This window comes from Bombina bombina, chromosome 7, assembly GCF_027579735.1.
Source record: "Bombina bombina isolate aBomBom1 chromosome 7, aBomBom1.pri, whole genome shotgun sequence".
Lineage (NCBI taxonomy): Eukaryota > Metazoa > Chordata > Amphibia > Anura > Bombinatoridae > Bombina > Bombina bombina.
In genome coordinates this window covers 186,683,689-186,706,281 of record NC_069505.1, presented here as the reverse complement: position 1 = coordinate 186,706,281, position 22,593 = coordinate 186,683,689, and the positions used below count along the sequence as shown (strand labels likewise).

Sequence of the window (22,593 nt, the reverse complement as noted above, 5' to 3'; positions counted from 1 at the left end):
CCGGTACCATTTAAAATAAACTTTTGATTGAAGTTAAAAACTAACTATAATACACCACTCTCCTCTTACTACCTCCATCTTTGTTGAGAGTTGCAAGAGAATGACTGGGTATGGCAGTGAGGGGAGGAGCTATATAGCAGCTCTGCTGTGGGTGATCCTCTTGCAACTTCCTGTTGGGAAGGAGAATATCCCACAAGTAATGGATGATCCGTGGACTGGATACACTTAACAAGAGAAAAATGCTTCTCAAACATATACAGATATGCTTTTCAACAAAGGATGAATGAATAAAGCAAATTGGAAAGTAGTTTAGAACTGCATGCTCTGAATGATAAAGCTTACATTTTTACTTTACTGTCCCTTTAATAAAAGAGGAACTTGTTTTTGCACTTAAATGACTCATTACACAGCTTTTTTCCAATCACATTTTAAAATCTAAACTTAGTGCCTTTAATTTTCTGTGGTAAGGCTACATATACACAGTATGTCTGTGTACATAACGAAACTAGCAGATGGAAAAAGTTAAAAAATGATTACACCATGGTCAGACAAACCAAAATTTCAAATTATAATTTAAGAGGTTTATTTCAAATTTACTCCACAAGAGTGGATCAAGGAAGAAAGTTAAAGAACAGGGCCTTCCCAAATAAAGCAGGACACAAGATGGTGTTCTCTGCCCCTTCTTTATCAAGCTTCACAGAAAGAAGCAAATGTGTTTCTTTCCTTCCAACAGCCAGAAAACCATGGTCTGCTGACGCCTTCAGGTTTTAGTACTCGGCAGGTCATAGATATATGGTAGTACCAAAGTATCACAGAGTTCTGAACGTAATCCTTTAAAGTCCAAACCAGTCATTAACTCCTCCCCTGAGGGGCTGACTGCGCAGTCGTTGCTTCTCATTCTCCATAAATTCCCTCTGTAGGTCTTCGAAAGAGCCAGTTTCTAGGGTGTCCTCTTTCTCAGTAAACAGATTTGGAAACTCAAAGGTTTGACCCATCCCCTGAAACAAACAAAAAGTATCAGAGTGTTAGAGAAAAGCTTTCATTTAAAATATATATATTTTTTTAACAAGGCTTATTTAAAGGCCATAAAACCACTTTTCAAATGAAATACTTCTCTCTACTCCTTGGTTTAAAGGGACAGCCAAGTCCAAAAAAAAAAACTTTCATTTTTCAAATAGGGCATGTAATTTTAAACAACTTTCCAATTTACTTTTATCAACAATTTTGCTTTGTTCCCTTGGTATTCTAGTTGAAAGCAAACCTAGGAAGGCACATATGATAATTTATAAGCCCTTGAAGGCCGTCTCTATTTTATTTACTTTTCACAGCAGGGGAGAGCTAGCTCATGTAGGCCATATAGATAGCATTGTGATCACGCCCGTGGTTAGTGGCAGACACTGCACTAATTGGCTAAAATGCAAGTCAATAGATAATTACTAAAAGTCATGTGATTTGGGGCGGTCAGAAAATGCTTAAATACAAGTTAGTTACAGAAGTAAAAAGTGTATTAATATAACAGTGTTGGTTTTGCAAAACTGGGGAATGGGTAATAAAGGGATTATCTATCTTTTTAAACAACAAAAATTCTGGTGTTGACTGTCCCTTTAAAAGGACCATTGTAATCTTTTTTCCCCATTGTTTGAGAAAAGGCTGTTTCTTTGTTACAAGAACATGTCCGTCTACTATATATCTGTGAGAGCAGCCTATTCAAATCACCGAGTTTAATAGGGGCATAAGAAATACAATTAAAAAAACAAACAAAAAAACAAGACAGGTGAGCCACATAGGGGCAGCATATGTGCGTAGCTGTCAATCACCTTATGAATAACTGGGTAGGAGGAAGGTTATACACACAGCAAATACAATTATACAAGGAGTTATAAACATTCACATGTCTGACACTCAGCTATAATGCATAGTGTTGGTTCCTACACAAGGGGATTATCCTCACAATTGTGTTAAAGCTGTGGATGCCGAATGAAGGTTTTATCATTGCAGGAGAGTAATAAAGAGGTTAGCTCATGAAGGAACAGCAGCAACCAAAAGGCTCTGAGAGAAAACAATATTAAAGGGAAATAAAAGTGAAAAATACATTATTGCTGAACTACACTGTTTACATAGAACTGACTAAAAGGGATAAGAGTCAAAATTAAACGCATGATTTAGATAGAGCAAAAAAATGGACTTCTATTTTCAAATGTGCTTTGCTCTCTTGCACATATCCTACACTAGTGGGAGCTGCTGCTGATTGGTGCTTGCACACATTTGTCTCTTGTGATTGGCTAAATAGATCAACTAGCTGCCAGTAGTGCAGTGCTGTTCCTTCAGCAAAGGATAACAAGAGAATGAAGCACATTTGATAATAGAAGTAAAATGAAGAGTTGTTTAAAATTGAATGTTCTATCCAAATCATGAAATCATTTTTGGGGTTTCCTGACCCTTTAACTCCTGAAAAGAGTTTAAGCACATAGTTAAAGTCAGCTCTTGAGCAGAAAAGTACTACTGGGAGCTAGCTGAGCACATCTGATGAGCCAATTACAAAAGCCATGTGTCTGTAGTCACCAATCAGCAACTAGCTCTCAGTACTGCACTGCTGCTCCTGAGCCTACCTAGGCAAGTATGATTGGGTTCCGAGCACAAGCTCTGGGGACATATTAATGGCACGTTGTACTTTAATGATCATTTCTAGGATCTTACTTTTTCTGTGGGTTTGCCTCAGTCAGCCAATGAGCAACAGCCTGCAGACACTTCCTGTGAGGTTTCACTTTATACATTTAAAAATATTTAACTTTTACCTATTGCAAAAAAATATCTGAACGTGTTTTTCTGCTGCCCTGATAGAAATATTTTAGCCGAGTCCATTGCCCCTTAGAATCTCGTGAGAATGAATCTTGAGCCTGAACGGTTAAAGAAACATCAGGATCACAGACCTGGCACAGGAAGCATCGAGCTCTGATTCAGACTCTAACTGAATCCAGCAGCGGTATCACTTATACACATCACATGGCTCCGCTTAATAACGTACAACCTATGAGTCACGTCATTTGTTTAGCAGACTGAGGGGAAAGGTGGTCTTAGAGGAGGGGGGTGACAAATGAAGACCATCAGGCTCAGCATGAAGAGCAACAGGAATAGGACCACAATGGAGAGTAGCAGCCTTAGTATAATAGGACATAGGAGAAAGCAGCAAACCAGCCACAAGGGGGAGCAAGAATTTAGATAACGGGCAGTAAAAGATACACTGCAGCCCGAATCCAGGAGGGAAAAGAATAGGGAAAAAAAAAACTAGTTTACATGAAGCAGGGAAATTAAAAAATACATTAATAAAAACATTATTCAGGTTAGAAGAAGTATGACAGGAGTATGTAGCTGAATTTGTTTTTTTAAAGGGACAATAACATGCTCTAAGTTTTTTTATTGAGTTGTTAAAAAAGAATAAACGGTCAATGTATTAGATTTTTCAGACTTATCTTGCAGTAAAATGTGTAGATGTTACGAAATAACTAGTATTACAAATTATGACATTATGTAAGTAAATGATAAGATAATATACTAGAATATAGAAATGTCTCAAAATATATAGTCTGTATGAAAATTATTAAATAAACAACGTCGCATTATTTATATATATATATATATATATATATATATATATATATATATATATATATATATATATATATATATATATATATATATACACATACACACATACACACAGTGGATATAAAAAGTCTACACACCCCTGTTAAAATGTCAGGTTTCTGTGATGTAAAAAAAAAATGAGACAAAGATAAATCATTTCAGAACTTTTTCTACCTTTAATGTGACCTATAAACTGTACAACTCAATTGAAAAAAAAAAACTGAAATCTTTTAGGTAAAGGGAAATAAAAATAAAAAAATAAAATATGGTTGCATAAGTGTGAACACCCTTTTATAACTGGGGATGTAGCTGTGTTCAGAATTAAGCAATCACATTCAAAAACATGTTAAATAGGAGTCAGTACACACCTGTCATCATTTAAAGTGCCTCTGATTAACCCCAAATAAAGTTCAGCTGCTCTAGTAGGTCTTTCCTGACATTTTCTTAGTCGCAACCTACAGCAAAAGCCATGGTCCGCAGAGACCGTCTAAAGCATCAAAGGGATCTCAGTGTTAAAAGGTATCAGTCAGGAGAAGGGTACAAAAGAAATTCCAAGGCATTAGATATACCATGGAACACAGTGAAGACAGTCATCAAGTGAAGAAAATATGGTGCAACATGTGTCATATGGTGACATTACCAAGAACTGGATGTCCCTCCCAAATCTATGAAAAGACGAGAAGAAAACTGGTCTGGGAGGCTGCCAAGAGGCCTACAGCAACATTAAAGGAGCTGCAGGAATATCTGGCAAGTACTGGCTGTGTGGTACATGTGACAACAATCGCCCGTATTCTTCATATGTCTGGGCTATGGGGTAGAGTGGCAAGATGGAAGCCTTTTCTTAAATAAATAAAAAAAACATCCAAGCCCGGCTAAATTTTGCAAAAACACATTAGAAGTTTCCCAAAAGCATGTTGCAAAAGGTGTTCTGGTCTGATGAAACCAAAGTTGAACTTTTTGGCCATAATTCCAAAAGATATGTTTGGTACAAAAACAACACTGCATATAACCAAAAGAACACCATACCCACAGTGAAGCATGGTGGTGTCAGCATCATGCTTTGGGGCTGTTTTTCTTCAGCTGAACTGGGGACTTAGTCAAGGTAGAGGGAATAAGGAACAGTTCCAAATACCAGACAATATTGGCACAAAACCTTCAGGCTTATGCTAGAAAGCTGAACATGAAGAGGAACTTCATCTTTCAGCATGACAACGACCCAAAGCATACATCCAAATCAACAAAGGAATGGCTTCACCAGAAGAAGATTAAAGTTTTGGGATGGCCCAGCCAGAGCCCAGACCTGAATATAATTCAAAATCTGTGGGGTGAAGAGGGCTGTGCACAAGAGATGCCCTCACAATCTGACAGATTTTGAGTGTTTTTGCAAAGAAGAGTGGGCAAATCTTTCCAAGTCAAGATGTGCCATGCTGATAGACTCATACCCAAAAAGACTGAGTGCTGTAATAAAATCAAAAGGTGCTTCAATTAAGTATTAGTTTAAGGGCGTTCACACTTATGCAACCATATTATTTTAGTTTTTAATTTCCCTTTACCTAAAATATTTCAGTTTGTTTTTCAATTGAGTTGTACAGTTTATAGGTCACATTAAAGGTGGAAAAAGCTCTGAAATGATTTATCTTTGTCTCATTTTTTTACATCAGAGAAACCTGACATTTTAACAGGGGTGTGTAGACTGTGTGTGTATATATATATATATATATATATATATATATATATATATATATATATATATATATATATATATATATATATATATATATATATATATATATATATATATATATATATATATATATACATACATACATACACAAACACACACATTTTTGTGTGTCCAATCTGGGGGAGAGGATTTGGCGGGATCTGTAAGCCCAATCTGGGGGAGAGGATTTGGCGGGATCTGTAAGCCCAATCTGGGGGAGAGGATTTGGCAGGACATTACTATAGATGTTTAAATAACTGTACAAAATATAGACTAGAATATAGTGTACCATATAGGTTGATATGAGGTTTTCATCTGAATGAAGGTAGGACTTGTACACATTTCAGTTTTAAGTAATATAAGACCTAAATACTATATTGGTATTTGCTATTAGTGTTTAACATCAGCGTATTATTTTAACTGCTTATGTAGAGCAGATCTAAAATCCTATTGCACCTAGGGCTCAAAACTAAACCTAACTTTGGTCAGTATGACAAGCTGGAGAAATAGATAAGCAAAGATATCCCTTAATAGGGTAGAGAAAATATTGTCTAATGCTCACTATCATGTGTTAAGTTGCATGGAAGACCCAATACTACTGGGAGGTCATTTTCAGCGTGACTGCAAACTTGGCAACAGGTTTGTACAGAACAATGCAAGACATGTAATAGTAAATAAACCAAATAATAAATAATAGTAAAAGAAAATATAAAGATAGTTTCTAGCTGCATTTGTGTTCAGATTATAAAATTATATAGAACTATAGACAATTTCTGCTCTCATTTACTTAACCTCATCACTATTTACAGTAACTAATATAAACTTTTACCATATTTTGGCAAGTATGGGGTAAAGATAGGTGAGCAACATTTGCAAAGATTGGATAATGAACAGTGACGGAGATCACTACAATCTTTTACTTGGATAAATGTACTTATATCCATATGTTAGGGGAAAAAAGGGTCCCAAGAAGTGGTTCCCAGAGTATGTTAACCTTATAAGTGTCAGTTTACCTCGTCAGGTATAAAAATAAAAAAAAGGGACCTACCAGCAAATTCTACTATGGCAATAGAGCTATAAACTTTGTCATAGAAACATTAACACTTGCGTTCACATTGTGTTGTGTTTAAGAGATTCATGAATAGTTGCATATAAAGAGTTTATCTGATCAGACTAGCAAGTCAAAACAGAACAAATATTATTAAACCAGTGAGCGCAGGGTGAAAAACACCAAACTCCTGAGAATACCTATGTGTTCCCAAAAATAGCTAATAAGAAAATCAGAAAAGGAGAGTATATCAGGAGCGCTACAGCTAAAGGTGCTAGGAGATGAGACTATATAAATAAAAATGGCATAGACATTTAGCGTATCTTAAAAACTAGCATAAATTTAATGCACAGCAAATAATACACAAATATGAATAAAAACGGACGTCTCCGTGAGTAAAAGTTCTTAAGTTGCCGCCATATGATTATTGTATTAGCAGAAAGAGTTCGTGGTACAAATAAATGACAGTCTGGTGTACACTTACAGTATCCTTAATGTGTGTTGGTTTGCTAGCAAACAGGGGCTTACCCCAAACTTTCCATGAGTTGGTTACAGCCGTTAGCGTGATGACACCGCTAATGTGGGCGCTGTCTCAGATTGGCTCTTCTGATTGGTCCAAACTCGGACCCGGTCAGCAGCGGTAGTGGTGACTATTACAGCTAAAGTGTAGCAATTGTCCGATGATTAATACCAAACTCGGACCCGGTCAGCAGCAAACAGGGGCTTACCCCAAACTTTCCACTCGATGTCCTCCATGAGTTGGTTAAAGCCCTTAGCGTGATGACACCGCTAATGTGGGCGCTGTCTCAGAATGGCTCTTCTTATTGGTCCAAACTCGGACCCGGTCAGCAGCGGTAGTGGTGACTATTACAGCTAAAGTGTAGCAATTGTCCGATGATTAATACCTGCTCTTAGTGCTAACTAGCACGCAGGTACAAAATTAAAGATGAAAACAAGCTTGGTTATCCGATGAAAAGTTCAGAGAGTTAGTTGCAAGTCTTTCCAATCACTAGTTATTATAGCGATATTGCACAATCCTCAATGAACACTGTGGTAGCTCCAGCTTCAAAAATAGTAATCTCAGTAGTAGTTGCAGCACATCGACGCGTTTCCCCCTCTACAGGGCTTTCTCAAGATGATTAGACTTTAAAACTGTACACAAGGGCAATACTAAAGATCTAAAATATTGGGGGATTTTACATGTGAAACAAAATTGGAGGGGGGGAAATATAGAAACATTTTTGAAAATAAAAGAGGCAGAACTGATTTACAGACATAACACCCTGTTCCCTGCTGGTCTAAATTCGGAATTAGACATCTCTCCATTTTTATTTGACTAAACATTATTATGTAATGCACAATCTCAATTTAGACTCTTAACATGATTATTATTTTCTAATTAGTTTTAATTATTTTTAAGCATTTATTGCCTTTTAGCAAATAATTTTAACATAAGTTATTTAGTAATAGATACAATACTAATTTTAAGTATTAATTTTAAAGTATCAATTTTTAATATCACTTTTAAGGGAGTTCTGTGAAATCCAGTAATAGAAACCACCTTTATAACTATGTGAGTGATTATAGATATGAAGTTACCTAAGCTATATGGTTACTTGCCAATACTACCTTAAATACTAAGACCGCCTTGGATAACACTCCCAGGTGTTTCACAACCAATGAGAAGCAAACTAACCTTTAAATAAAGACATACCTGTTGCAGTCTAATCATCTTGAGAAAGCCCTGTAGAGGGGGAAACGCGTCGATGTGCTGCAACTACTACTGAGATTACTATTTTTGAAGCTGGAGCTACCACAGTGTTCATTGAGGATTGTGCAATATCGCTATAATAACTAGTGATTGGAAAGACTTGCAACTAACTCTCTGAACTTTTCATCGGATAACCAAGCTTGTTTTCATCTTTAATTTTGTACCTGCGTGCTAGTTAGCACTAAGAGCAGGTATTAATCATCGGACAATTGCTACACTTTAGCTGTAATAGTCACCACTACCGCTGCTGACCGGGTCCGAGTTTGGACCAATAAGAAGAGCCATTCTGAGACAGCGCCCACATTAGCGGTGTCATCACGCTAAGGGCTTTAACCAACTCATGGAGGACATCGAGTGGAAAGTTTGGGGTAAGCCCCTGTTTGCTGCTGACCGGGTCCGAGTTTGGTATTAATCATCGGACAATTGCTACACTTTAGCTGTAATAGTCACCACTACCGCTGCTGACTGGGTCCGAGTTTGGACCAATCAGAAGAGCCAATCTGAGACAGCGCCCACATTAGCGGTGTCATCACGCTAACGGCTGTAACCAACTCATGGAAAGTTTGGGGTAAGCCCCTGTTTGCTAGCAAACCAACACACATTAAGGATACTGTAAGTGTACACCAGACTGTCATTTATTTGTACCACGAACTCTTTCTGCTAATACAATAATCATATGGCGGCAACTTAAGAACTTTTACTCACGGAGACGTCCGTTTTTATTCATATTTGTGTATTATTTGCTGTGCATTAAATTTATGCTAGTTTTTAAGATACGCTAAATGTCTATGCCATTTTTATTTATATAGTCTCATCTCCTAGCACCTTTAGCTGTAGCGCTCCTGATATACTCTCCTTTTCAGACTAGCAAGTCGTCATTAAGACTAGAACCCATGTGCTGTTGCGGGATAGTCCCTCTGTACCAATGGCAATTGAACAAAAATCCTTACCCATTGTCAAGTTTAGATGTTGTATCTTCACAGTCTCAAGACTACTGTATATATGTGTATTATTATGTATATAAATTTATCCCTGAAAGCAGTTTTGTTAGTAGGAGCTCATGAGACGCATGTCTTGTCACTTTGGTAGCTAGTCCCGCCCCCACCTCCCAACATGCTCTAATTGAATAGGAGCATTCTATTATTGCATTACTGTCCCTTTTTAATTGTTTAGCTATGTCCTTGTGAAAGGAATAAAGTCCTGACCAAGCTTGTAAGCAAGGCACAGCCAGTGAGCCAATAATAAGTGGTATATTCCAGTAACCACCAATCACTGCCTGTGTCTTACTCATAAGCTATTTGTTTAACCCCCTAATGTTCAAACATAACATTCTCAAGGGGCATTAAAGGGACACTCAAGTCAAAATAAACTTTTGATTCAGATAGAGCAGCAGTTTTAAGAGACTTTCCAATTTACTTCCATTATGAAATTATGCAGAGTCTTTTTATATATTCAAACTTTCTGGGGAACAAGATCCTACTAAGCATGTGCAAAGCTCACAAGGTATATTAGTCTGTGATTGGCTGATGTCTGTCACATGATACAGGGGACCGGAATATGGTAGAAATACATTTGTCAGAAAGAAAAGAAAAAAACATCTGCTTGTTTTGAAATTCAGAGTAGGTGTTATTGCATTGTCTTTTTATTATGCACTTGTTAATGATGCATTTCTACTGCATTGAGTGGTCCTTTAAAGTAAAAATAAACAAAATACAAATCTTTGAATCATGTTAAAGTGAAAGTAAATCCTAGCTTTGTACAAACGCTAGGATTTACTATTAAAACAAATAAAGGGCACTTTCATTCATGAAGTATAAGATACTTCATGTGGAAAGCTCCTTTTATTTGATTTTAAGGAGCTTTCCACATGAAGTATCTTATACTTCATGAATGAAAGTGCCCTTTATTTGTTTCAATAGTAAAACGCTAGGATTTACTTTCACTTTAAGGTTTGCATTAAACTTCCCCATTACAGATCTATGGAAAGAGAAAAACCCCACATCATTCAAATATGGGTTGTAAAGGGAGATGACATTTATACAAAAACTATGGACTGGGCATCACTTGTGCTGGAGAGGAGTAAAAGGCACCTGGATCTGAAAGTCAGGGAAGCTGATGTCTGGATGCTGTCAGTAAGGACAGATACAGCAGTAATAAAGGATCACAAGAACCGTGTCTGTAGGGAAGTACACAGCTCCCACATATGTTGCCTAGACCAAAGGCTTGTCCCCAGTATGTGTGACCCTTGAGTGCAGGAAAAAGGCAGGCAGTTTATTACAATATATACGGTAAGTCTAGGTGTCTGCCTATCCCTAGATTAAAAGTTCACAGGTGTATATAAGGGCTATAAAACACCTAGTACTGCTTGTGCACAATCTAGAGGCCATAATGCAAATTATATAGCCTACGTTTTCAAAATGCTGCAAGCTTCCTAACCAGCTATTTTTCATTTGAAGCATCTGCAGGTTACTAAATTTGCTTTGGCATTTCTAGGGAGCGTGAGACAAGCAGATTTTTTTTTATACAAAAGCAAGAGGTTTTTATGTCCTTTAAAGTGGCTGAGTCACAATCAAAAACCTAGATTAGCACATATCCCTTAAGCAGCTTGTCAAGGTATATGTAAGGTTAATAAATATATATATTTTAATCATATATTTGGCTAGTCAGTAGCAAATGATTCATTCATTCAGAAAAATTGACTTCACTCATGTTCAGTTCTCCCCCCCATTTAGTATGCAAAGTTATTCTAAACACCCAAGTGAGGACAATAAAACATTTGGTTTATTTAACTTTAACAGCCATTTCAAGAGACCATATGTTTTACTACCTGTAAATGTGTGATAAACTTCCTACTCCTTACAACGCTGCCTAGAAGTCTAGTCTAGATGATATGTTTTGTGAAAAAGTAACCATTTGCATTTCACATGCAAATTGACCCCATGCTATGTAAGTGGGGCAATGAAAACTTGGCCAGCAAAGACATATGTTATGATATACTACTTAAATTAAAAAAAAAAAAAAAATGTAAATAACTATATAACAGTCTATGATCTGCTGGATTTTATATCATTTGAACACTACATAGAAATGTGTGTATATATATATATATATATATATATATATATATATATATATATATATATATATATATATATATATATATATATATATATATATATATATATATATATATATATAGGATTAACATTTTGTAATAGATTAAATGGCAATTACAATAAACCCATTGTTAAAAAAAACAGCATAGATGTTAATACATGTGTGTGTGTATATATATATATATATATATATATATATATATATATATATATATATATATATATATATATATATATATATATATATATATATATATATATATATATATATATATATATATATATATATATATATATATATCTCCTCCATGTGTATCTGCACTCTCAATCTCCTCCAGTCATCAACCAGGGTGCCAGGTCAGTAATATTCAGTCTTTTCAAAATAGGACTGCACTCGCTGGATTCAAGCATAAAACTTATTTTATTTTGGTAACGTTTCGGAGTCCACAGACTCCTTCCTCAGAGGAGTCTGTGGACTCCGAAACGTTACCACAATAAAATAAGTTTTATGCTTAAATCCAGCGAGTGCAGTCCTATTTTGAAAAGAATATATATATATATATATATATATATATATATATATATATATATATATATATATATATATATATATATATATATATATATATATATATATATATATATATATATATATATAATCAGGATTTTAAATGCTATCAATCTGGAATAATTAGCAGTAAAATTACTTTAATAGATGCCGGCCCATTTTTAGTGAACAACCTAGGTTGTTCTTGCTGATTGGTGGATAAATTCACCCACCACTAAACAAGTGCTGTCCAGGGTCCTGAACCAAAAATTGGCTGGCTCCTTAGCTTAGATGCCTTCATTTTCAAATAAAGATAGCAAGAGAACAAAGAAAAATTGATAAGTAAATTAGAAAGTTGCTGCTCTATCCAAATCACGAAAGAAAAAAATTTGAGTTGTGTCCCTTTAAAGTGAAGGTAAACTTTGATGAATGAAAGCCCGTTTTTTTAAAATACTATTAAAAAACAGGGGCACTTTCATTTATCAAAGTTTAGAAAGCAGCCGGTTTTTTTTGTTTGTTTGTTTTTTTAATCAAAACTTACCTTTGCTTTTTTCACAGCCAGAGCAGCTTCCCCCACCCGGAGATCCTCTCATCGTACGTCATCAATGACTAATCCAGCTTCCTCCAATCAAAACGGCTGCTTTGTAAACTTTGATGAATGAAAGTGCCCCTGTTTTTAATAGTATTTTTAAAAAACGGGCTCATATTCACTAAAGTTTACCTTCACTTTAAATGCGAGTATTTAGCACACTAATTGTGACTTTAAACTTGCAATCAAAGAACCACTAAACAGTACATTAGCATAAGTAATACATGAATAATAAAGAGACAATGCAAAAGCACTTTAAATTCCAAATGAATAGTAGTTTTTTTTCTGACAAATGTCAGTTACATTTTTCTTCCTAAAGCATCATGTGACAGCCATCAGCCAATCAGAAAATGCATATACGTATATCCTGAGAATCTTGCTGGTGCTTCAGAAAGTGTGTATATGAAAAGACAGAGCACACAATATTAAACAACTTTCCAATTCACTTACATTATCTAAATGTGCACAAATCTTAATGGAATAGTCTAGTCAAAATTAAAAACTTTCATGATTCAGATAGAGCATGCATTTTTTATTTTTTTATTATAAGCATCTTTCTAATTTACTCCTATTATCAATTTTTCTGCGTTCTCTTACTGTCTTTATTTGAAAAAGCTGAAATGTAAGCATAGAAGCCGGAGCATTTTTGTTTCCGCACCTGGGTAGCACTTTTTGATTAGTGTCTAAATGTAGCCACCAATTAGCAAGCGCTATGCAGGTTCTGAACCAAAAATGGTCTGGCTCCTAAGCTTACATTCAAATAAAGATAGCAAGAGAACTAAGAAAAATGAATAGGAGTAAATTAGAAAGTTGCTTAAAAATGCATGCTCTATCTAAATCATAAAAGTTTAATTTTGACTAGACTATCCCTTTAATCATGACTTGACTGTCTCTTACATTTTCACAATTCAGGTCAAAATAAATTGGGAATTTTTCAAAACTGCATGCTCCATAATCAAATGTGCTTTGTTCTTTGGCATCCTTTCTTGAAAAGTAAACCTAGCTAGGCTCACAATAGAAACATAGAATTTGACAGTAGATAAGAACCAAAAAGGCCCATTACGTCTCCCGATATTACAGGTTACTGTTTGTTTTCTTAAAGGGACACTGTACCCAAATTTTTTATTTTGTGATTCAGATAGAGCATGGCATTTTAAGCAACTTTCTAATTTACTCCTATTATCAAATTTTCTTCATTCTCTTGGTATCTTTATTTGAACTGCAAGAATGTAAGTTTAGATGCCGGCCCATTTTTGGTGAACAACCTGGGTTGTCCTTGCTGATTGGTGGATAAATTCATCCACCAATGAAAAAGTGCTGTCCAGAGTACTGAAACAAACAAAAAAACTTAATGCCTTCTTTTTCAAATAAAGATAGCAAGAGAACAAAGAAAAATTGATAATAGGAGTAAATTAGAAAGTTGTTTAAAATTGCATGCTCTATCTGAATCATGAAAGAAAAAAAATTGGGTTCCGTGTCCCTTTAAAGGGACAGTCTAGTCAAAATTAAACTTTCATGATTCAGATAGGGCATGCAATTTTAAACAACTTTCCAATTTACTTTTATCATCAAATTTGCTTTGTTTCCTTGGTTGTATTTTTGAAAAGGTAAACCTAGGTAGGCTCAAACTGATTTCTAATACCGTTGAAAACCGCCTCTCAGCTCAGAGCATTTTGAAAGTTTTTCACAGTTAGACAGTACTAGTTCATGTGTGCCATATAGATAACATTGTGCTCACTCCCATGGAGTTATTTAGGAGTCTGCACTGATTGGCTAAACTGTCTGTTAAAAGCACTGAGGTAAGGGGGCAGTCTGCAGAGGCTTAGATACAAGGTAGTCACAGAGGTAATATGTATATTAATATAACTGTGTTGGTTATGCAAAACTGGGGAATGGGTAATAAAGGGATTATCTATCTTTTTAAACAATAAAAATTCTGGAGTAGACTGTCCCTTTAAGCTAGCCTTATGCACGTTCCTCTGCAGTTTTGAATTCTGTGTTTACCATCTCTAATGAAGTTTATTACATGAAGCCACCACCTTTTCTGTATAAAAATAAAAAGCGTAGAAAAGGGTTGGAACCAAAGCGCCTGAAAGGCCGGGTCTGGACAGAATTTAAACAGATTCACTTAAAAAGTAGAGTTTACACTTTAATTCGTTTACAAACATGGATCCATGTTACATAACAAGAAACTTAAAATTTTAACAACAATAAAATTCTTAAAAATAGATAAAAAAACTGATGATTCTCTTAAGGTAACTGGTACAGACCTGTCTATACTGGTATCCCAGTATCTCTAGGTGTTCTTTGAACAATAGGATAATTATTGAGGAACCTCTTATACAAATTTTATACAAATTTTATCCGGACTGTTTCCCAGTCATTCTGAGTACGGCGGTCACCTTTCTAGATGTTAGGTGCCTTAATGTCTAATATTCCCTAATTATGTGAGTGGCGTATGTGTGCAAAATTGTGCTAGAGGATACCAAATCCTTCTATGTTGGAAAAATAATACACTTGTGGTGATAAAATATGTGATATAAAATGTGATCAAAAAATTGAAGTGGTAGTGTAAATATAACAGTGATGAGTACTAAACCTTGAATAAAATATTGATGCAGGTAATAAACATTTCAAAACATAGTGATGACATATACAAAAAGCAAATCACAATAAATAAGTGAACAAAAATAGTCCTCCAAACGATAATATTAAGTCCAAATTGAAGTGTTCACTCCAAAAAGTGCTGATAATAAACCATAAACTGAAAAACCAAAACTATTTTAAGTTTCTTGTTATGTAACATGGATCCATGTTTGTAAACGAATTAAAGTGTAAACTCTACTTTTTAAGTGAATCTGTTTAAATTCTGTCCAGACCCGGCCTTTCAGGCGCTTTGGTTCCAACCCTTTTCTACTCATTTATTCTATTGGCTACTAGGAGCCAATATCCAGAGCCAGGGTCCTTGAGGCAGGCGCTTAGTGTACCACCCACTGTCATTGTTAAAAATAAAAAGCGCCCTCATATTTCTCCAGAATGCGAATGTACATGTGAATGTGTCTTTAGCAGGCTATGGCAGCTGCAGCTGTGTTTGCAAATAATGTACAACTTAGCAATGGCCAATATTTTAGAAATCTTAAGGGCCACATACATATGAGTGGTTATTAAAGGGACACTGAACCCAATTTTTTTCTTTCATGATTTAGATAGAGCATGCAATTTTACGCAACTTTCTAATTCACTCCTATTATCAATTTCATTGTTCTCTTGATATCTTTATTTGAAAAATAAGGCATCTAAACTTTTTTCTTGGTTCAGACTCTGGAAAGCACTTTATTGGTGGATGAATTTATCCACCAATCAGCAAGGACAACCCAGGTTGTTCACCAAAAATGGGCTGGCATCTAAACTTACATTCTTGCATTTCAAATAAAGATACCAAGAGAATAAAGAAAATTTGATAATAGAGTAAATTAGAAAGTTATTTAAAATGTCATGCTCTATCTGAATCACAAAAGAAAAAATTTGGGTTCAGTGTCCCTTTAAACAATCAAGTAATATATTTACTAAAGATGTTCAGGGCCAGGTCTGCTATCCTCCTATCCAGAGTTATAACCACATCAACGCACACATCTTTAGTTCAGCTTTTTCATGGGACAACAGACATTATCAGATATGCAACAAAAACTAGAGCAGAGGGTCACATGACCTTAGGGCCACCAGTTGCCCTCCCTGCTGCAACTGTTACAAACATTGCTGCAATAGAGACACATACACACTACTGTAGTCCTAGATTTACTCAATAACGGATAACAGAACAAATGTGTTAAAGTAAATTAGTTTTTTTGGTTTAAATTGCATGCTCTGAACCATAAGTTATGTTTTGGAGTTTCATGTCCATTTAAGCACCTGTTTGACAGCTTGTGCTGCCCACAAAAAGAACATAGAGGGGGAGTGGAGCAATAGCCGATTGGCCATTGATCGCAAGTTTGTTTGTGTAGAGGCAAATAGCAGTGCAGGTGTCATCTACAGAAAGGAACAGCAGACTGGGTGCATGTGGTAATAAGGAGAGACGTATGTTGATGACAGAGGTCTTAAACACGCCTGTTTTTTTGGGAGAGCAGTCTCAGTGTATGAGCTGCATCATAATGGGAAACAACCTGCATTACTCACCAGCTGAATATAAGCTACTTTGAAATCAGGACGCTTCACTTTCTGGTTTAAGTGGTTTCTTTTCCTGTTATTACCTGCAGAAGAGGATGTGTATTAGTCTTCTAGTAGTACAACAGCACAGTCAGCACCCTTCATCAGCCTACTCGCTTGACCGGATGCAAGCGTGTACCGCGCCCTTCATTAGCCTACTCGCTGTAGCGTATGCGAGCGTGTACGGTGCCCTTTATCAGCCTACTTGCTGTACCGGATGCGAGAGTGTACTGCGCCCTTCATCAGCCTACTTGCTTTACCGGATGAAAGCGTGTATGGCGCCCTTCATCAGTCTACTTGCTGTACTGGATGCGAGCGTGTACGGCGCCCTTCATTAGCCTATTCACTGTACTGCACCCTTTATCAGCCTACTTACCGTACTGGATGCGAGTCCGTACTGCAGATACCGTAACGTTGTAAATAGACTGCAGGTAGTTTTGTACATCCAGCTTAGTCATCCTGAATAAAGAAGAAGATAAAGACAAATACAATTAGTTAGATGCCTTTTCACATCAATGAAACATTAAAGGGTTTGTATCCCCCTGTCATGAGCATAGCTACCCCATCTGAACTTTTAAATACATTTACTTTAGTTGTATAGCTCTCTACCAGTGTTTGAGTCATTAGCCAGGAACACAGAGCATTAAAGGGACAGTCTAGTCAAAAAATTTCAGATAGAGCATGCAATTTTAAACAACTTTCAAATTTACTTTTAGCATGACATTTGCTTTGTTCTCTTGGTATTCTTGGTTGAAAGCTAAATATAGGTAGGACCATATGCTAATTTCTAAGCCCTTGAAGGCTACCTCTTATCTGAGTGCATTTTGACAGGTTGACAGCTAGACAGAGCTAATTTGTGTGTGTCTAATAGATAATATTGTGCTCACGCCCGTGGAGTTATTTTTGAGTCAGCACTGATTGGCTAAAATGCAAGTCTATCAAAAGAACTAAGATAAGAGGGAAATTGGTTATGCAGAACTGGGGATTAAAGACACGATCTATCTTTTAAAACAATACAAATTCTGGAGTAGACTGACCCTTTAACTCTCTAGTGCCTTGGCTTAAAAGCTTTATATTAATTGAAGGTGTAAAGAGAGTTAAATTACCCATATGGATAGCTGTATATGGAGGTGTAATCATTACAGGTATATAGAGGGCTGCATTATCCCTACGGATAGCTCTATATGGGAGGTGTAATCATTACAGGTATATAAAGGGCTGCATTATCCCTATGGATAGCTGTATATGGAGGTGTAATCATTACAGGTATATAGAGGGCTGCATTATCCCTACGGATAGCTGTATATGGGAGGTGTAATCATTACAGCTATATAAAGGGCTGCATTATCCCTACGGATAGCTGTACATGGAGGTGTAATCATTACAGCTATATAAAGGGCTGCATTATCCCTATGGATAGCTGTATATGGGAGGTGTAATCATTACAGGCATATAAAGGGCTGCATTATCCCTACGGATAGCTGTATATGGGAGGTGTAATCATTACAGGTATATAGAGGGCTGCATAAGCATTATCCCTACAGATAGCTTTATATGGAGGTGTAATCATTACAGGTATATAAAGGGCTGCATTATCCCTACGGATAGCTGTATATGGGAGGTGTAATCATTACAGGCATATAAAGGGCTGCATTATCCCTACGGATAGCTGTATATGGGAGGTGTAATCATTACAGGTATATAAAGGGCTGCATTATCCCTACGGATAGCTGTATATGGGAGGTGTAATCATTACAGGCATATAAAGGGCTGCATTATCCCTACGGATAGCTGTACATGGGAGGTGTAATCATTACAGGTATATAAAGGGCTGCATTATCCCTACGGATAGCTGTATATGGGATGTGTAATCATTACAGGTATATAAAGGGCTGCATTATCCCTACGGATAGCTGTATATGGGAGGTGTAATCATTACAGGCATATAAAGGGCTGCATTATCCCTACGGATAGCTGTATATGGGAGGTGTAATCATTACAGGCATATAAAGGGCTGCATTATCCCTACGGATAGCTGTATATGGGAGGTGTAATCATTACAGGTATATAAAGGGCTGCATTATCCCTACGGATAGCTGTACATGGGATGTGTAATCATTACAGGTATATAAAGGGCTGCATTATCCCTACGGATAGCTGTACATGGGATGTGTAATCATTACAGGTATATAAAGGGCTGCATTATCCCTACGGATAGCTGTACATGGGATGTGTAATCATTACAGGTATATAAAGGGCTGCATTATCCCTATGGATAGCTGTATATGGGAGGTGTAATCATTACAGGTATATAGAGGGCTGCATAAGCATTATCCCTACAGATAGCTTTATATGGAGGTGTAATCATTACAGGTATATAGAGGGCTGCATAAGCATTATCCCTACAGATAGCTGTATATGGAGGTGTAATCATTACAGGTATATAGAGGGCTATATTATCCCTACAGATAGCTGTATATTGGGGTGTAATCATTACAGGTTCAGAGAGGGCAGCATAACCCCTATGGGTAGCTGTATATTACAGGTGTACACAATGCAATGCTTATGGCATGACAACCTGACAAGCGATGTGGTGTGTGTATATACCTGTACTCACTCTAGCGGTATACGGAACTGCACCGTGTCCGGGGGCTGCACTTTCCCGGGTCTCACCAGGGTCATGGTGAAGTTTGTCCGGAATACTCGGAGCTGCGGGTTACCCAGTTGGTACAGCGGGTACCTGAGAAACAGAAAATAACTGAGGTCATGACCTTACGCTGGCACAGAAAGGAGCAACTGTATGACAAGGACATAACTAGGGGATAGAGCATCTCCCCGGTCACTACAGGGTTAAGATACTCACACTACTTGCCGCGCCATGTTCCACAGTGTCTACTGTCCTGAGTGCGGCGGTCACATGAACGTCAAGGTGTGTCGGAACAAAAGAGCGCCCTCTGTCGCCTGGGAGTACAGAACACAGGTCACAGCCACAAAACAGCGTGCTGCAGGTGAGGGGGCGTGGTTATGACTAATGACGAGCCTGGAGGTGTGAGCATGCGCAGTGCACTGGAGATGTGAGCATGCGCAGTGCACTGGAGATGTGAGCATGCGCACTTTATCATAGTAATGAGACTGTACAGAGTGACTCAGCCGCTAAGCCGCCTAGACAACAACATCGTGCTCTCGTTATTTCACGTGCATTTGTCTCAACCTCTCAGAATTGTGCTTGTTCTCGTGATCCCTAGTGAGGCTGTAGCACAAGCTGCTACCTGAGTATGCTGCAAACTGCCTAACTGCAGAGTGATTTGTAGCAGTAGGCCAAGTAATTTACCGCTTGCTCCCATTGGTAATGTTGCCACCCATTGGGCACAAGGGCGTAAAGTAAACATACCGGGGTGTTCAAGTGGTTTCACTGCTGAACCTTACCCCACCCCAGTGATAAGCCAGTTCTGTGTTATTTTGTGCTTACAGATAAAGGGACATTAAACCCCCAACAAATTCATGATTCAGATAGAGATTACAATTTCAAACAACATTTCAATTTACTTCCATTATCTAATTTGCTTCATTCTTTAGATATTATTTGTTGAGGAAATAGCAATGCGCATTGGTGAGTCATTCACATGAGGCATCTATCTGCAGTGCAGCCACCAATCAGAAGCTACTGAGCCTATCTAGATATGCTTTTCAGGAAAGAAAATCAAGTGAATGAAGCAAATTAGATAATAGAAGTAAACTAGAAAGTTGTTTAAAATGGTATTCTCTATCTGAATCATGAAAGAAAAAAATGCCCCTAGTCATCTATTTCAGTGAGTGACCGGCACTAATTATATATTGTGTTTTGTTTTTTTAAGCAGGCCCCAGAATATATAATTATATTTACATTTGTGCTTCTATATATATATTTTGTTGAGCCCTTTTTTTTGGTAACATTACTTGTAAAACTGGTAGAGATTAGGGGGTCCATCCGATAAAAATCGTCGCCCGCAAAAGCCGGCGACGCCAATATTTGCGCGGGTTTGGTATCACATATACGGCGTAACCTAGAAGTTACGCGCGTATATTTCTGCCGTCGCCCGTAGTTTTTTGGGCTATAGGCAGGTATACCAAACCAGCGCAGTTTGGTATCCAATATGCAGCGTAAGGACTTACGTGGCGAAAATGGAGAAAGCTTACTCCATTTTCACCTCGCAACAAAAAGCATCCGTAAGAAGCCTTACGCTGACTATTGGAGCCCCGTAACTCCCCAAACTGGCTGCTAAAATAAACCTAACGCATGCGCAATGTCTTTCTCCCTGTCAACCGCGATCTTCTAAAATAAACCTAACACCTAACGCATGCGCAATGTCTATCTACCTGTCAACCGCGATTCCCCCCCCCCCGAAATCCCTAATAAAGTTATTAACCCCTAAACCGCCGCTCCCGGACCCCGCCGCCATCTACATAAACTAACCCCCTACTGTGAGCCCCTAAAACCGCCGCCATCTACCTTATCTATCCCCTAATTAGAACCCCTTACACCGCTGTCATCTACCTTATCTATCCCCTAATCTGACCCCTTACACCGCCGCCACCTATATAAAAATTATTAACCCCTAATCTAATCCCCCTATACCGACGCCAGCTATATTAATATTATTAACCCCTAATGTAAGACCCTTACACCGCCGCCATCTCTATTAAAATGATTAACCCCTAATTTAATCTACCTACCCCGCCGCCAGCTATATTATCTATATTAACCCTAAGTATATTATAGTTAATATAGGTATTACATTATATATATTAACTATATTAACCCTAATTATATTAGGGTTAATATAGTTACTATAGTATTTATATTAACTATATTAACTCTATCTAACCCTAACACCCCTAACTAAATTTATATTAAATTAATCTAATTCATTTATAAACTAAAATATTCCTATTTAAATCTAAATACTTACCTATAAAATAAACCCTAAGATAGCTACAATATAATTAATAATTACATTGTAGCTATGTTAGGGTTAATATTTATTTTACAGGTAAATTGTTAATTATTTTAACTAGGTATAATAGCTATTAAATAGTTATTAACTATTTAATATCTACCTAGTTAAAATAATTACCCAATTACCTGTAAAATAAATCCTAACCTAAGTTACAAATACACCTACACTATCAATAAATTAAATAAACTACAAACATCTATCTAAAAATACAATTAAATTAACTAAACTAAATTACAAAAACAAACAAACACTAAATTACAAAAAATAAAAAAAAGATTACAAGATTTTTAAGCTAATTACACCTATTCTAAGCCCCCTAATAAAATAATAAACCCCCAAAATAAAAAAAATTCCTTGCCCTATTCTAAATTTAAAAAATTTCAAAGCTCTTTACCTTACCAGCCCTTAAAAGGGCCTTTTGTGGGGCATGCCCCAAAGAATTCAGCTCTTTTGCATACAAATACAATACCCCCCCCATTACAACCCACCACCCACATACCCCTATTCTAAAACCACCCAAACCCCCCTTAAAAAAGCCTAACACTACCCCCCTGAAGATCTCCCTACCTTGTCTTCACCACACCGGGCCGAACTCCTGATCCTATCCGGGCGATGTCTTCCTCCAAGCGGCAAAGAATAATTCTTCCTCCGGCGATGTCTTCCTCCAAGCGGCAAAGAAGAATTCTTCCTCCGGCGACGTCTTCCTCCAAGCGGCAGCAAAGTCTTCATTCTTCCGGCGGCATCTTCAATCTTCTTTCTTCGCTCCGCCGCCGCGGAGCATCCATCCCGGATGACGACTGAACGACGAATGAGGTGCCTTTAAATGACGTCATCCAAGATGGCGTCCGCCGAATTCCGATTGGCTGATAGGATTCTATCAGCCAATTGGAATTAAGTTAGAAAAATCTGATTGGTTGATTGAATCAGCCAATCAGATTCAAGTTCAATCCGATT

General features: G+C 37.0%; 1 protein-coding gene across 1 annotated transcript; it reads right to left on the bottom strand.

Annotated features, from left to right (window-relative positions):
* Positions 1 to 559: 559 nt before the first annotated feature.
* On the bottom strand, positions 560 to 19,657 carry MRPL23 (mitochondrial ribosomal protein L23). The gene is made up of 5 exons (XM_053720505.1): positions 19,506 to 19,657; positions 19,260 to 19,382; positions 17,019 to 17,101; positions 16,613 to 16,686; positions 560 to 998 (listed from the first exon to the last, which is right to left on the bottom strand). Exons 1-5 carry the CDS (start codon positions 19,520 to 19,522, stop codon positions 834 to 836), a joined length of 462 nt encoding a protein of 153 aa, XP_053576480.1. The 5' UTR covers positions 19,523 to 19,657; the 3' UTR covers positions 560 to 833.
* Positions 19,658 to 22,593: the final 2,936 nt, after the last annotated feature.